We start from the raw sequence: 16,378 nt of genomic DNA, 5'->3' as shown, positions 1-16,378 counted from the left end.
TTTAAAAGTTAATCGTACAAACATTTGTTATTAAGATATACTACTAACAACATACAATAAACTATGAATACTGCTTGGATCGTATATGACTATAGTATATAATGATTGATGGTTTTATAATTTCAAGAAAGGAAAAGTATATCTGTTGTAAGTGCGAACTGTTTTAATCTAATAAAAGAGGTATATAATGATTGATGGTTTTATAATTTCAAGAAAGGAAAAGTATATCTATTGTAAGTGCGAACTGTTTTAATCTAATAAAAGAGGTTTAAATGCCAGATAATACCATTAATCTGTTAACATTACCAGATTTGGCATGGCTATTATTCATCGATGAATAAAACAAAACGTTAAAAATAATGAAAGTGGTTTAAGATAACATAACCTACTAAATCATAGAAACATATTCTTATTCATAAATGTAATAGAAAAGTAAAAGATATTGGGAAAACGATTGGGCAATTTTAAGCTGTTTTTGACTCTCGTGCAAGTCTTACTTTGCAAGTCCTCAAATTATGGTTAGCATATTGATTGCAACCTGTGCACATTTTGGTTTTTTTCTTTGCAGCTGCAACGGCTTTCTCAATAGCACTAACCATTCTTTTCTTAGTTCCACTACCTTTGGTACGTATAAATGCAGGTGGATGGATATTTATTTCATCAGGAATGTTGCGTATTCCAAGCATCCGAATAATTTCTTCTTCATCGTTATCAGATGATGTTTGGTTGGAACTGCCAAACTCCATTGCTGCCTGCTTCAACGTACGTGTTTTTTCAACAAATTCCAATAATTTCTCTTTGCTTCTTTTGAAATGATCCAAGCAGTATTCAATATTGTTGTATGCCTCTGTTAGAAGTTTAAAGGTGTCATCTTCTATTTCCATGGCAACATGTTTCATGGCAAGCAAATGGCTAGAAATTGCATCCATTCTCCATCTTCTTAGAATATACTGCTCTGGAATCTCTTCAATATGGTTGTTTTTCAATACAGCAAAAATATGATGACACAAAATGCCAGTACGTATGAAGTGATTGCATGAACATTTAACTTCTTTTTCAGGCAACTTTAGTTCAACCTACATTGTATAATAAAAAAAATGTATGTTAGTAATTGATTGAAGTAACATATTAGTTGGTGGTTATTGCATAATATTGAAAAATATATATATTTAATTTAAAAATAATGATATAATATACTTGTATGATGACTAATGAAAAGCGTTTAAACGATGAATATAACCTTGCATTTTATCTTCAACTGTTTGCTCTTATCCGTTTGTGTAATCATAATAACTTGCCACCCATCAATCTTTTCAACACTGTCGATAGAACAATACCAGGATGCTTTAAATATTTCCTTTTTGACCTCATAGAAATTTTTTTTAGTGTAAACCGCAGCTGCATGTTCTAGTAAGCCACTTGGAAGCGTCATTTCATGCTTTGCATTTTTTGTATCATGTTCTAGTTTCTGTTGAGCATTTCGTTGCTTTCCAATTGCGGTGTCGTAGTTCATCATGAAATAGATAAGCAAATTACCAGAGTTAGAGTATTTATTAAAAAACGAGTTCACGCTTTCAGACCTTGAAGTAGTTTTCATCAGACCGTGTAATGGCATGTCTTTAAAATAGGCTGGAATCGAAAGTTTTCCATCCATGTACATGTCTTTGAACCATCTTTTGTCCTGTAGTTTGAATTTTCTCATAAGCAGTTTCCACCTTGACTCAAACACTTCAGGCTCGATATAGACATTCCAAACAAGCTTCGTAAAACGCTTTCGAAAATCAGTGTTTTTCAAAAAATCGGCTGAAACCTAAAAAAAAATAGACATTCCAAACAATATGTATGCTAATCGTTATTAAAAATATGTAAATTGTGTAAATCGTTGATGAATAAAACATGTTGCGTGTTAACTTAGACCGAAATATACACACCTTGGCTTGTAGTTTTTTCATAATGTGCCACATACATAAACGATGATTAGAAGTAGGAAATATTGCTTCAACGGCCTGTAGAATTGTTGGATCTTGGTCTGTTAACACTAATTGAGGGTGTTTTACATGTGCTTTCAAAAAAGCTTCGAGCAACCAACGATAAGATTCCATTGACTCATTGCTTAACAAACATGCCCCAATGTTTATTGAACGTTTGTGGTTATCAATGGCTGTAAACGGCATAAAAATCATTCCATACCTGTATCAAAAAAGGTAATTAAAAACAAATTCAACGTTGATTACAAAGTCAAAAAACATCAATATTCATATTTAAATAAAAAAATGTATAATGGGTATAGGAGCATACTTATTTGTTCGGAATGTAGCATCAAATGATATCACATCTCCAAACTCCTTGTAATATAACTTATCGGTTTCATCCGCCCAAAACATTGTGTTTAACACATTATCAACACATTTATACTCAAATGTGTAATTATGTAACTCATCTTTCCTCATGTTCATTTTGTCAACAACCAGCTGTGCATCCTTGTCACCTATAATGTTTCCCACCTTCCTTCTGAAATTTTTATAATCAATTGCTTCAGGGCCAACGTTATCATAACCTCCTTGCAAACTAGCTTGTAACTTATGTGCCTTTGTTGCACCAATGTTAGATGTTGAAGAACGCACTATAAACTCCTTGTCTTTATAACTAAGTCGTCGTGCACGTTTGGAATACCGTCTTTCTTCTTTAGTCTCTAGGGGGTGGTTGTGACTCTCTTCAAACTCATATATTTTACAAGCGTTAGTTTGCATATGTAACCTTTCAAACTTTATCAATGCCTTGCAGTCCGTAATTTTGAAGTTTGAGTTTCGTTTATTCCTTCCACTTCCCTCAGGATCCAAAGTGTCAGTTGATCTGTTAGGTATTTTACCCATTTTGTTGCACACTACATACCTTTTTTTAATGGTTTTGTCACCAAACCTCGTTACTATATTTAACCTGACACCAAAACCTGCTTTATCTGCATATAATTTATACATTTCAACCGCCTCCTCTAATGATAGATATATAGCATGTACATCTGGCATAAAATCTTTAGGAACAATAGGTTTCCACAACTTGGTTTTCCCACCAGGCGAGTCAACAACATTACTATTGAAGGATTCCTCTTCAGAATCAGTTCAATTTGTACCTGTTTTTTAAGACAACAAAAAACAATAACACGACATGCAAGATATGATATAAATTTCTATGAATTACGTATACATAAACTACAGAACTTTATAATCATAATAAACGTCTTTGAAACAGTAACCAGAGTTGAAGTGTTTACTTATTTGAGTCGTGTTAATTGATAATCACCAATGATTATCAAACTTAATCAAAATAAACGTCTGTGATATAATGCGACAACAAAAAACAAAAAATAATAATGCGATAACCAGAGTTGAAGTGTTTACTTATTCGATTTGTACCTGTTTTTTAAGACAACAAAAAACAATAATGCGGCATGCAAGACATGATATAAATTTCTATGAATTACGTATACATAAACTACAGAACTTTATAATCATAATAAACGTTTGTGAAACAGTAACCAGAGTTGAAGTGTTTACTTATTTGAGTCGTGTTAACGCATAATCACCAATGATTATCAAACTTAATCAACATTGTATTAAACTTAAGAAAAAATCACCAACGAGGGACTCCTGTACAACGATATGTGATATAAACCAGCATTACATAATTAATACATGCAACGTATATGACTAATCATATACAAATATGTACTCCGGTCTTATTCAACATATACAAAAATTCAATAATTATTGAAAAACACGATCTGTATTTACAAGATATTGACATTGTTTTCATTATTTACCTTCAATCGCATAATCAGATAATTGATTTCTTCCGCTGTATTGATCATCCGAATTATAGAAATCGTCGTCATCATATTCATTACAGTCCATTTCTTCTTTGCCATATTGATCATCATCTTCTGTATCATCGCTACTGTAATCAAAACAATCCGACATCGATATTGATTTGAATCACGAATGGTATATTGCGTTGTTATCTTCAAACGTAAATGATTAACAATATACAAAAGTCGACTGAAATCCCGATTGCTATACTGGAAATCGTCCCTGGAAATCGTATCTTCAATTCAATATCTCCTTGAACGATAACTATGGAATATCCCTTAGTTATAGGAAAATATTAATGGATAATATATTGATTATTAATTGTATTATATTAATTAAAAATTAGATTAAATACAAATTTACTTAAATACCCTAATAAAATGATTGGCTGATAAGTGTTCTCGCGTTCTCAACCTTTTAGTCGTTCTCATTAGATCCTACTCATATATATATATATATATATATATATATATATATATATATATATATATATATATATTAAACTGTGTATTGAGTATTTTATTATTACAGGTGGTTGTAATGTTCCAAAAACAATGACATACAATTTTTGTTTTTAGATTAATAAATTGTCAATGAATATCATTCTAAAAAACCCGGTAATTAAGATTTATCAAAACATCATCAAATCATAATAAATCGCATAATGCGGAAACATGTGGTGTGTGTTCGACAATCATCATGAGCTCTTCTATTTGAAAATCGAAGTACCTGAAACATAAACTGAAAACCATAAGCACAAAGCTTAGTGAGTTTCCTCACCATACCACATACTAAAACAACATACTGCCACGAATATATGGGTGCGCAGCCTACCCATTCAGTCTATTTCGACCGAATAGTGTCGAGCATATCTGAGTTGCCCCTTCGGTCTCTTCCAACCGGATACCGCCATAAATATTTGGGTGTCTGACCTACCCCTATCAGACATATCTAGGTGCCTGACCTATCCCTTCGGTGTATTTCAACCGAGTACCAAGTCTATTTTACCACCTATCATTACCACATAATATCATAAGTAAATAATCACATAAACATCAACAAACATTAGCATACTAGACAATTATCACAAAGACAATCATCTTACTATAAACATCAACTAGTGGGCAGACATTGTGCCTTCAACCCACAAATACAATGAAGGTAACTCACATCGATCCATTGCTAATCAGATAACACTTGGCTGCTGAACCGGAAATCACAAACTAACAACAAATAAATTCCAATTAATACTTATGCCATAATCCAATAATCGTGGTCCCGACTCCTAGGGTAAAAGACCATTTTACCCTTTCCTTAATGGGCCCAACCCAAACTTGGCCTAAGACCCACTAATGGCTCAACAACACAACTCAAGGCCCAAACCAACCCAAGGCCCCCTCAAGGTCCTGAGGCCCAACCAGAGCCCAAACAAATAATTCATAGCCCAAAGAAACAACTCATCCCAACCGAAGCCCAAATTACCGAACCCAAACCCCAAATCGAGGCTTACTTCTTGTTTTACACACTCGAGGGTAAAATACCATTTTATGTTCAAACTCTTACCACTTCATTTTAATATATAAATTCTCGTCATATGATAAAACGTTATCTCATATAAAATATTGATTTGAAGATAAATTTCATCTCTAATAAAATTATATGTCACACCATTTGCAAAACTCGATAAATGTATTTATATTGATTTTAATAAAATTGTACTCACTGTCTAATTAAAAATGGGTACCAATCTTGAACCAATAAACTTTAGCCCAATATAGAAAATAGCACATGCTAATTAACCCAATAATATTATACAACTTACTTTAGCCCAAATACCATTTGTAAGCCCACCACATCAAGCCCTAATTATAAATGAAGACCACCAAAGTTAAAATTAGTCGAAGGTCTTATACCTTTCTTTTCGTTTCTAGAAACCAGAAATAGCCACATGACTTCCAAAATGAGGCGCTTCAAGAGTCCTAATGGTTACCTCCTTCAACAACGAAGTTCATCTTCTTAACCATTCTCTTCCTTGCAGAAAACATCCCATCGAATGCCTCCTTACTCTCCGTTAACCCTAAGCTACTTCGCACACAGGAACCATCACGATAGACACTTCTGCCCGAACACCATTGCCTCTTGTCTTCTTTCCAAAATAACGGGGACCTCCCAGGTTATATGCCAGTTCTATGATTGACGTATAATATCCTTATCTCTTCGAAAACTTATATGCCAGTTCTAATACCGTAATTGAACGTTTAGAAACCTGAACACATAAAGTTTCTAGATTCGGTCAGCAATAGACCATAGATCCGAATAAATAACAGCATATCAGGCACAAAGCATTTAGCACATAAAAGCATTATTAGGAACAATTCCTAAAATAAGCTAGTGCTCACATCTCACAGTCATCGCTTAGCATTCTAAGTTTAAGTCTAGAAATCCTACAAATTCCTAGTTCGCTTAAACTATTGCTCTGATACCAACTATGACATCCCCATTTTCACGGCCAGAAAAGACCGATTTTGTTTATGTTTTATAAAAATCAGAGTATCTCTTTTAATAAAAACGTTGCGAAATTTGTTCCCAGAAAAACATGATAATTTCATTATCAAAGCATTTCCGAAGAAATGTATTTTTATTTATTTTAAAACATTTGGGATGTCATCGTCAATATAAAAACATAAGCATAAACAGAACTTACATTCATTTACACTAGTGATCTATATCTCCTTAATCTCTCAATGTAATGTAACTTCACCTCGTCACCTGTGATACAAGTAAGCTGAGTGGGTCAGGTTGGGAAACCTGGTGAGAACATAGGGTTTTCAACCCATAATAATATAATTATTATGTTTAATCATCAAACAATTAACCCAATTACCCATCCCCATTATCTTCTCTATTCCTAAGTACCTTCCCTAAGGATTTATCCTAAGGATCGTCTCCTACATCATATTTACCTCTCATCTCCTTATATCGCATTTCCTTATATGTTTGTTCCTAAGGACTCTCCCCAAGGATCATCGCCTACATCGCACAGACAATATTGATTCAAGGATTACTCCCTCAATACGTGCCTGAAAAGGGTTAGAGCATCATCATATGAATACGTAGTTACATCGCTTGAACTCGTAATTCATAGTAAGGGGTTAGAGTATCATCGCATGAATACGTAGTTACAATATCGCTTGAACTCGTAATTCATCACCTACAGGTTATGGGTCTGCTGGTGTTTCCACGGGGTTGTCTAGAATAGTTTGTGGTCACCATCTATACTTTGGTAGATGACTACATCGTCACATTGCCGGTTAAGGTTATGGTATCTCCTTTTATCCTACATCACCTATTCATCATCATCTATTTACCTAATTATCATCACCTATCTCTCATCATTTTATTTCATCACACACCAACTATTTCATCTACACATGTTTCATCCGCAACATATTTGTAGATATAAAATAAATATACCATTTAAATCTTTTAAAACATGTATAAAATCGTTCATCCAACATAGACAACAAGTATTCAAATAATATGCACACATAACACGTAATTTATATAAAATACTTCATATCTATGTGTAAGATGAAAGTAACTATGCACTCACTTGAAAAAGTGGTGATTCCGAACTCAGACAGCGCTTCGCTTCTTAAAAATAATTTCCTTCGACGAAAACTAGTATTATTACCATTAGAGTTTAGTCTATTATTCGCTGAGATTAATTAATAGTCTAGTTATTATTACTATTATATAAGTGTTAAACAATACGTATATAACTCATAATAATAGCTCAAGTACTTATTATAAGTTTCTAATAACGTTACTATAATTAAATAAAAGTTATATTAAAAATAGCGTAGGCGTAGATCACTTACAATGGGTTTTATAGAAAACCGGGCTTTGTTTGGAGCAGCGTTCCCAAGCCGAAAATCTCTTCTTCTCGGAGCCATCGAGCACTTCGGGGCTTCCGCCTCGTGCTAGGGAGGTTCCCTAGGCTTTTCAGGGGGTTTCGGGGCTAGAGAGAGGTTCTAGAAAGAGAGTAAAGAGAAGAAAGAATGTGAAAGGTGTGAAGAAAATGAGGGTGGGAGAGGTTCTATTTATAGGGTGAAATATGGCTGAACTTGGTGCCACATGTCACCATCTGGTGGCAAGACTTGGGGAGAAAGCAATGGGCAAGATTTTGCCACGTCACTCATTTTCGCACAACACACTTACGACTTCTAAAATCCGTAACTTTCACATAAGAGCTCCGTTTTTTACGTTCTTTATATCCATGCGTAGGTAAAAAATAAGATCTACAACTTCCACAAATGTTGTTTTCAAAAGAATTGGTTTTGCCATCCAAAAATAGCTAGCAGCACAGCTTGTTGCCCATTTGCCTTCAATCGATATGTATTGAATTCAATTCTCGACCGATCTTAAATTTAACAGTACGAAAAGATTAGACTGTTAAATGACCGCGAAAAATTCATAACTCCTTCATACATACTCCGTTTTCATCTGTCTTTTTACCATTGAGTTCCTATTAATGAGATTGAAACTCTCATTTAGGTTGCATAAGCCAAAAACCGCTCAAACTAAAATTCGAGTTTCGGGTCGTGCACTGCTAAGCCAAATCTTAGAAAAATCATAACTTCCTCATACGAAGTCAGATTTGGGCGTTCTTTTTATGGACGCTCTCAGGTTAACATATTCTATGAATTTCATTTAGACCACTAAGGATAAAAGTCGCTCTATCATAAATTAACTATTTACATCTCCCCGGTGATGTGCCGGTTCCGTCACAAAACTTCGATGGGTCATAACTTCTTCGTTATAACTCGGATTCCAGCGCTCTTTATATGTACAGAACCCTTGAGACATGTTCTACAACTTGGTTAAGATTATTTATTTTAAATAATCTTTTGTCGAAAAGTTGTTTTCGACCCCTATTATCTCTAAATTGACTAGCCCGGATCTACGGGCGTTACACATATAAACCTACATTGGGCATTGCCCATCATAAGGCCTTAGCCTGGTACATACTAACATACATATACGGGCTGGTATCAGTGCCTTCGACCCGTTCATACAGGAGGAAAACTCACCTCCAATGTCAAATGATAACTGAAACGTCTATGTCCCGGGATCAGCTCTACACACTACCTGAATCAAAACAACCCCTTAGATACTATTTATACTCATATCCCTTTTTAAGTTAACTATGGTCAAAGTCAAAGCCAAGGTTAAGTCAAAGCCAACACTCCAAGTTGACTCAACTCGTCGAGTTTTCCTTTCAACTCGCCGAGCTCCTATAAATCATAAAAACGTATAATCGCGATCCAACTCATTGAGTTTTCCTTTAACTCTCCGAGTTCTTTCCTTTAACATGATCAGGACAATTCGACCCAACTCGTCGAGTTCTTCAGTCAGTTAGCCCTTCTTAATGCATTAAGTCACCATTCTTTAAACCAGGGCCCTATCTTCTTGATCTAATTTGGAAATACGTCTAGAAGGGTAAAGTTTCCAACTTTACCCATTAAGAACCTCTCCCCAAGGAAAAAACTCAAACCTAACCCAAAATGATATAGATCCGAAATCAAAAGCCATCAAACCTTCAAGATAGACCATGGGGTCATAGATCTGGACTTTAGGGACTAAATAATTACGTAAAGTCTTAAATTTTATCCATATGCATGGCCATAAAAGCTTCAAAAGACCATAATGATGGTCTAGAGATTTCATGGGGCTTCCATGGCTATAAAGTTGGCACCTTTATGCCATGAAAACCTTTCAAGACCCTAGATATGAAGTGTTCTCAACTTGGAACGTCCAAATCCCAGGAATCATATTATTTTGACCAAAATAAGCAAGGAACTTCAAAAATGGAGATCTAAATGACCACAAAGCAAGGGTTCTGGATCTATAAACTACTTCTTGTGCCCTCAAGCTTCTCCTTCTTCCAATGGCTTTAAAACACACACTAAATCATTTAAAATAACTCACAAACACTCACAATAGCATTTAGGGTTTTCGAGATTTAGGGTTTGGGACTTGGAGGCTAGAAATGAGGCTAACATGGAAAGTTTAAGGTGCTTAAATAGGGTGCAAACCCCGGAAATTAGGGTTTCTCCTCTGCCAGTCTACTCGTCGAGTTGTGGCCTCTCAACTCGTCAAGTAGGTTACTTAAATTACGCGGCCCATATGATCTCTACTCGATGAGTTTAGCGCATCCAATTCATCGAGTTGCTCTTATAAATTGAATAATTAATAAATTAAATACATACCAGGAACCATCTGTTACAAACCTCCAACATGATGGACTGCGGAGGAGGAATACGCGTTGGTGGTGGCTTGGTGTGAGACATCAAAAATTCTAATGCAAGGAAACGATATGAGAAAAGTTGATTTTGGGAAGCCGTGATCGGGAAATTTCGCACCATTTTGAAGGATGAAAAGTATTGCAGTCACGACATGTTGAGTAGCAAATGGACTCAAATAAGCAAGAAGTACACTAACTTTAATTCTGTCTACAACAAATTTTCATCGCACAAGCAAAGTGGTGTAATTGATTTTGACGTTTATAGAGCGGCTAGGGACCAATATCATGTCGAGACCGGTCACGTTTTTTAGCACGGAAAGATTTGGGAGATTGTCAAGGAAGACCCAAAGTGGAATAAAACAGACACATTTACGGAACAACAATCAAAGAGGTCTCGCAACTAGGGTTCAGTCGACATTTCGGACGCACGCACGAACATCGATCTCAATGCGGACACGGATGAGATACCGGATGACTTGAATGACCTTGAAGAGATCTCCCCGCCTTGACGACCGATAGGTCGCGATAAAACGATACGTGCTTAACGACATGCGGAGGAAGGCGAAAGTAGACGTCGAAAGCAAGCTGAAATGAAACAAAATTTTGACGATCACAACGAAATCCCGCGTAAAAGATATAAGGTGCAACGGGAGCATTTGGAGTTCATTCGTCGTGAAGCCGAGGAAAATCGCATTACGAAAGATTTGACAATTTTTCAAACTAGCGATGAGAATATGCCATCGAGACGGTTGGATGTGCTTCGAAAATGAATGTGAAGATCGAGCAGAAATATTTAGACGCAGATTAGTGTTTTTTTTCGTTGTAGTGTCGTTTTTATTTTTTTTCGTTATAATTCCGTTTTTAATTAAGTATTTATTTAATTATGTGTTATTTAATTTATATGTTTTTTAAAAATTCACTTTGACCGTATAACACGAAAAATATATGAACTAGGATGAAGACATTTTGGGGTGTGAAAAAATAATGTTGCTGCAGCCAATAGCCTAAAAGATTGAAATGTAATTAAATAATGACGTGGAGTTGTCTTGGTCTTGTGAAGGGGGCAGTCAAAAGAAAATATAGGATTAGGTATCTTGACTTTACACAGAAGAATTGTCAATATTTGTTTATATATAATGTATTCTTTTTGTTAATGAAATGTTTTCTGGATGCAAAAAGTATCAATCTGATAAAGAGCGTAGCGTCTTCAAAACGGTGGTGCTGACAGGACGCAACCGACCACCTCCTCAAATTTCTCCTTCCTCTTCTCTTATAAATACACCACCACCACCTCGAAATTCGAAGCAAATTAATAGTATTTCCCAAACGAAGAGCAAAAGATTGATCAGTCACACATTCAACAGGGAAAAGAAGGGATATATAAATATTATGTCTCTTAGAGCTCGGCCGGTTGTAAATACATCCTCATCCGACGAGGAGGAGGACGAGAAGGAAATGATATCCAGCAGCCGTAAACCACCACCACCATCTCTTTCGCAACGAGCTATATCACAGACGCTAGCTAGCACAGCCCAACTATCCAACCTCCTCCCAACAGGCACCCTCCTAGCCCTCCAAACTGTAACACCCATCTTCACCAACCACGGCTCCTGTGACGCCGCCACACGTCCACTCACTGCCATCCTTCTCATCTTCCTCACCGCCGCTTGCTTTCTGGCGAGCTTCACCGACAGCTTCAAATCCTCAGACGGGCAGGTCTTCTATGGGTTTGCAACGTTCAAAGGCATGTGGCTCTTCGATTACCAAACGGCAGCTGCATCACCCTCCGGTTTACCGGACCTGAGAAAATACAGGTTGATGGTGGTTGACTGGATTCATGCTTTTGTGTCGGCATTTGTGTTGGTGACACTGGCCATGAGAGATAGGAGCGTGGTGAGTTGCTTTTATCAACGACCAAGTCATGAGGTTCAAGAGGTTCTGGACATCGTTCCATTGGGGCTTGGTCTTATTTGCAGTATGGTGTTTGTCATCTTTCCTTCAAAGAGACATGGCATTGGCTACCCCGTTACTCATTGATCTTCTCTTTCCATATTAATTCCATGTACATAAAAAAAAGAAAAATCTTCATTTATTATTGGTTTATAGTCTTGTTTTATTTACTTCTAGTTATATCAAAGTGTATGTGAGATTTAAAGTGATCAATAACACTTTAGTTTATGTTATGAAATGTGTGTTATTTAGCCAAGTATAATCGCACAATGTGTTGTTTTTTAAATTGGATGTAATTCATTTTGGTTATTTTAACTATCTTTATCTTAAGGAGCATGATCGTTATTGTGCGTGATATATACTTGAGATTAATGATCGATGGATGTTCTTAATACAAACATAAGGACGTAAATAAGGAATAAGAAAAACAGTACTCCACTTTTGATTTGACGTCCAAGAAATGTACAATATACAACTTAAAACACAAGTTAATTAACTATATTAAGTTCTCCAGATTATTTCTTTTTAAATGCAAACGTAAACAACATTATGATTAGACAGATTAGTAGTAAACACCAATGACCAAAATGCAATCAACATTTAGCAACGAAGAGTAGTTATTGCTAGTAAGGTAAATGCTAAATGGATATTAGCAACATAATTTCTTAGACACATCAAAATTAGCAACAAATTCCTTATATTGAATCATGGTTTTTTGATATATATATATATATATATATATATATATATATATATATATATATATATATATATATATATATATATATATATATATATATATATATATAGTCATCTCCACTAGCAAATACTAGAGCGAAGGCTAAAGAAACAAGATTACATATAGAAAGAAAAGATGGACATTGCCAATCTACCCAATTACAAGAGTATTTCACACCCTTATATACTTAAAGCATCCACAATGGTGAGTTCAATAGGAGAGTTGGTAAATCTATGTGTCATTCAATGGATGAAACTCAACCATCGTGAGATGTCACCTTGACATTCAATGAATTTGGAGTTCAATGGCCATTGAACTCTTCAATAAGAAAAATGAAAGTTTTAATCCTTAAATATTTACTATAAATTATATTTTGTAACATTCTATTGAATTTTATAGAGTTCACTGCATTGTAGAGAAAACTATAATAGAGTTGTATGAATTAAGAATGATGATGTGACAATCCATTAAACTCTATGTAGTTCAATGCATTGTAGATGCCCTTATACCATGTGTACGACAAGGAAATGACATTCTGAGATCCTAGCTAGTGGAAGAAGTAAAAATCTGGTTGAACGCATTCTTTTTAGCAAATTAGTTATGGAAAGAGATTTGTTAATATTATCAAGCATATAATTAGCAAGTGTAATTTACTTTGGATTACAAACTTTACTAACAAATTATTTGTTATCGTTGTTATTGCATTAACAATGACTTCTATTAGTAATTTAAAAGACAAATACTACTATTTCCACATGACGTCACAAATATCAAATATTGCATGTTAAGTCTTAATTATAAGATAATGGTACTTTATCTTATGTTACGTATGGATTGATGAAATTTATAATTTTGAAATTGTATCATTTCTATTTGAAGATGTGTTATTCAAAACAATTCTTATAAAGGTAACTATATTTGAGTCTAGGTTTATAACAATCAATGGTTACGTAGCAAAATAAATTCTAAACCACAATATATCACAACCCAACTCTTATATTTTTCTTTTTCAATTGCTTGTACACAATATTGACATCACAACATTCATAATGTTGAACTTCATTTGGAAGTTACGTGGTGTTATATCATATGTGTATCAAGTATCAACGTACAATGTGTAAACCTTAATCAATAAAATTTTTAAAGGTTTATAAATCCTCTTTTTGTATTAAGTTTGAATTACCTATAATGACATGATACAACCAATTCAAATCATAAAAAATGCACCATATTGTGTGGGTATTCTTAACTTCGACACCTTAAACACATGCCTAATTTATACAAAAAAATCTCATGATTCATATAACGATTCATCCAACATTAATCTAAAGTTTCAGAGTTTGCAAAATTTCACTTACAACTTTGTCATCTAAATAATTTAATCAATATACTCTCCATATCGATGCTCCAACAAAGTCTATCATTTTCAAAATAAATAAATAAATAAATAAAATTATGTGCCATCAGTTTTAAATTACGTAATTACGTGGGATTTTGTTCATTATACCTACTCCAATAACATTTCTTTAAGCCGCCACCTACAGCGAAGCCATTGTCCCACTTGATCATACTTAATATTGACCATGAATTTTATATTCACTTTTTAATTTGAAACCTAATCTATTATTTTATTCATTTAAAAACTTTAGTCGTAAACTTTTAACCATTTCAGATCTATTCGACTTAAATCATTTAACATTTTGGTACGCAATTTACATCATGTTATAATTATATGCAAGAACAAGTACATAAATAGGATCATATATAATATATAGATCATAGAAAAATGGTAAAATAAGTAATTGTTATTATTTCTGTAACAATGTATGCAAAATCAAATGAAACACTTACATAACTAAAACGAACTATATATACATAGATTCGGTTTTCTTGTAAGAAAGTAGAATTGGGTTGTTTCAAAGAAAAGGTGAAGATCAATGGGATACAGGGTAGCCAATGCCATGTCTCTTGGAAGGGAAGATCACAAACACCAAACTGCAACCGAGACTAAGTCCCAACGGAACGATGTCCAGAACCTCTTGAACCTCATGACTTGGTCGTGGATAAAAGCAACTCACCACGCTTCTATCTCTCATGGCCAGTGTCAGCAACACGAATGCCGACACAAAAGCATGAATCCAGTCAACCGCCGTCAACTTATACTTTCTCAGGTCCGGTAAACCGGAGGTTGATGCTGCTGCTGTTTGGTAATCAAAGAGCCACATGCCTTTGAACGTTGCAAACCCATAGAAGACCTGTCCGTCTGAGGACTTGAAGCTGTCGGTGAAGCTTGCCAGGAAGCAAGCGGCGGTGAGGAAGACGAGGAGGATGGCGGTGAGTGGTCGTGTGACGGCGTCGCAGGAACCATGGTTGGTGAAGATGGGTGTTACGGTTTGGAGGGCTAAGAGGGTGCCTGTAGGTAGGAGGTTGGCTAGTTGGGCTGTGCTAGCTAGTGTCTGTGATATAGCCCATTGTGACATAGTGGGTGGTGGTGGTGGCGGCTTAGGGCTGTCGGGGATCTCGTTCTCCTCCTCGTCATCCGAGGAGGATAGGGCTGTTACCGGCCTTGCTCTCAGAGACATAGTACGTAAGTAATATATGTAAAGAGGTTTTTTCAAGCGATTGGTAGGAAGGACTAGGTACGTGGAGTTGATGTATTTATAGAAGAAGATAAAAGGAGACTTACACATAGAGATGGAGATGATGGTTAGGTACGGTGTTTCTTAGAACCACATATCTTTGAAGACTTCAAGGTTTGTTTCTATAGTTGAATACTCCAATTAAAATTTAAAATTATTCTCATTCCACATGCAGAAAAACTATTTCTTTTATGTTTATATTATACTTATTGACTGATTATTTTTTAATGATACTTCTCAAAAAGACAAAATTGCAAATGGGACTTTACGAGATTTACGTTGTAATAATCATTAAAATCTAGATTTTACTTGTATGTATATTTTGGGTATTAGTAAAATCTCGATTTTAGTTATATCAATACAACTAAAATTTTACTAATAACTAAATATACATACAACTAAAATTTGGATTTTACTGATTATAACAAGTAAAATCCCATTTGCAATTTAATTAAAAACCCAAGGGGTTCGACATATGGTTCATCAACAATTTAATTAAGGGAGAATTTCATATATGCCCTTCTTAAACATCAAAATATCATATTTACTCAACTTAATTTCTAAATATCATATTTACCCTTCATAAAATTTCTAAATATCATATTTACCCTTCATAAAATTTCAAAATATCATATATGTCCTTTTTAAACATCATAATATCATATATGCCCTTCTTAAGTATCAAAATATCGTATATGCACTTTTTAAACATCAAAATATCAATGGTAATATCTAAAATATCCTTCATCTACAATATAATCAACAAAAAAAAAATCTACACAATCAAAATATACATTCCATAGAGAATATTGAAGATAAACATTTTTGTTTGTCAAGAGGATGACATTCCAACAATTTAGAAATTTATCATAGACGT

The 16,378-nt window shown here is 34.6% G+C and overlaps 1 protein-coding gene and 2 pseudogenes across 1 annotated transcript; 1 reads left to right on the top strand and 2 right to left on the bottom strand.

Annotated features, from left to right (window-relative positions):
• Positions 1-464: 464 nt before the first annotated feature.
• LOC145017060 (protein FAR1-RELATED SEQUENCE 5-like) lies at positions 465-3,977 on the bottom strand. Its single transcript, XM_078975161.1, has 5 exons — positions 3,821-3,977; positions 2,299-3,106; positions 1,932-2,190; positions 1,241-1,810; positions 465-1,076 (listed from the first exon to the last, which is right to left on the bottom strand). Exons 1-5 carry the CDS (start codon positions 3,975-3,977, stop codon positions 465-467), a joined length of 2,406 nt encoding a protein of 801 aa, XP_078831287.1.
• Positions 3,978-11,353: 7,376 nt separating this feature from the next.
• On the top strand, positions 11,354-12,276 carry LOC145017505 (protein DMP5 pseudogene; annotated as a pseudogene).
• Positions 12,277-14,649: 2,373 nt separating this feature from the next.
• Positions 14,650-15,561, bottom strand: LOC145014353 (protein DMP3 pseudogene; annotated as a pseudogene).
• Between the last annotated feature and the right edge of the window lie 817 nt (positions 15,562-16,378).

The sequence above is a fragment of the Lactuca saligna genome, chromosome 9, assembly GCF_052625555.1.
Source record: "Lactuca saligna cultivar CGN05327 chromosome 9, ASM5262555v1, whole genome shotgun sequence".
Lineage (NCBI taxonomy): Eukaryota > Viridiplantae > Streptophyta > Magnoliopsida > Asterales > Asteraceae > Lactuca > Lactuca saligna.
This window is presented reverse-complemented; position numbering and strand designations above follow the sequence as displayed.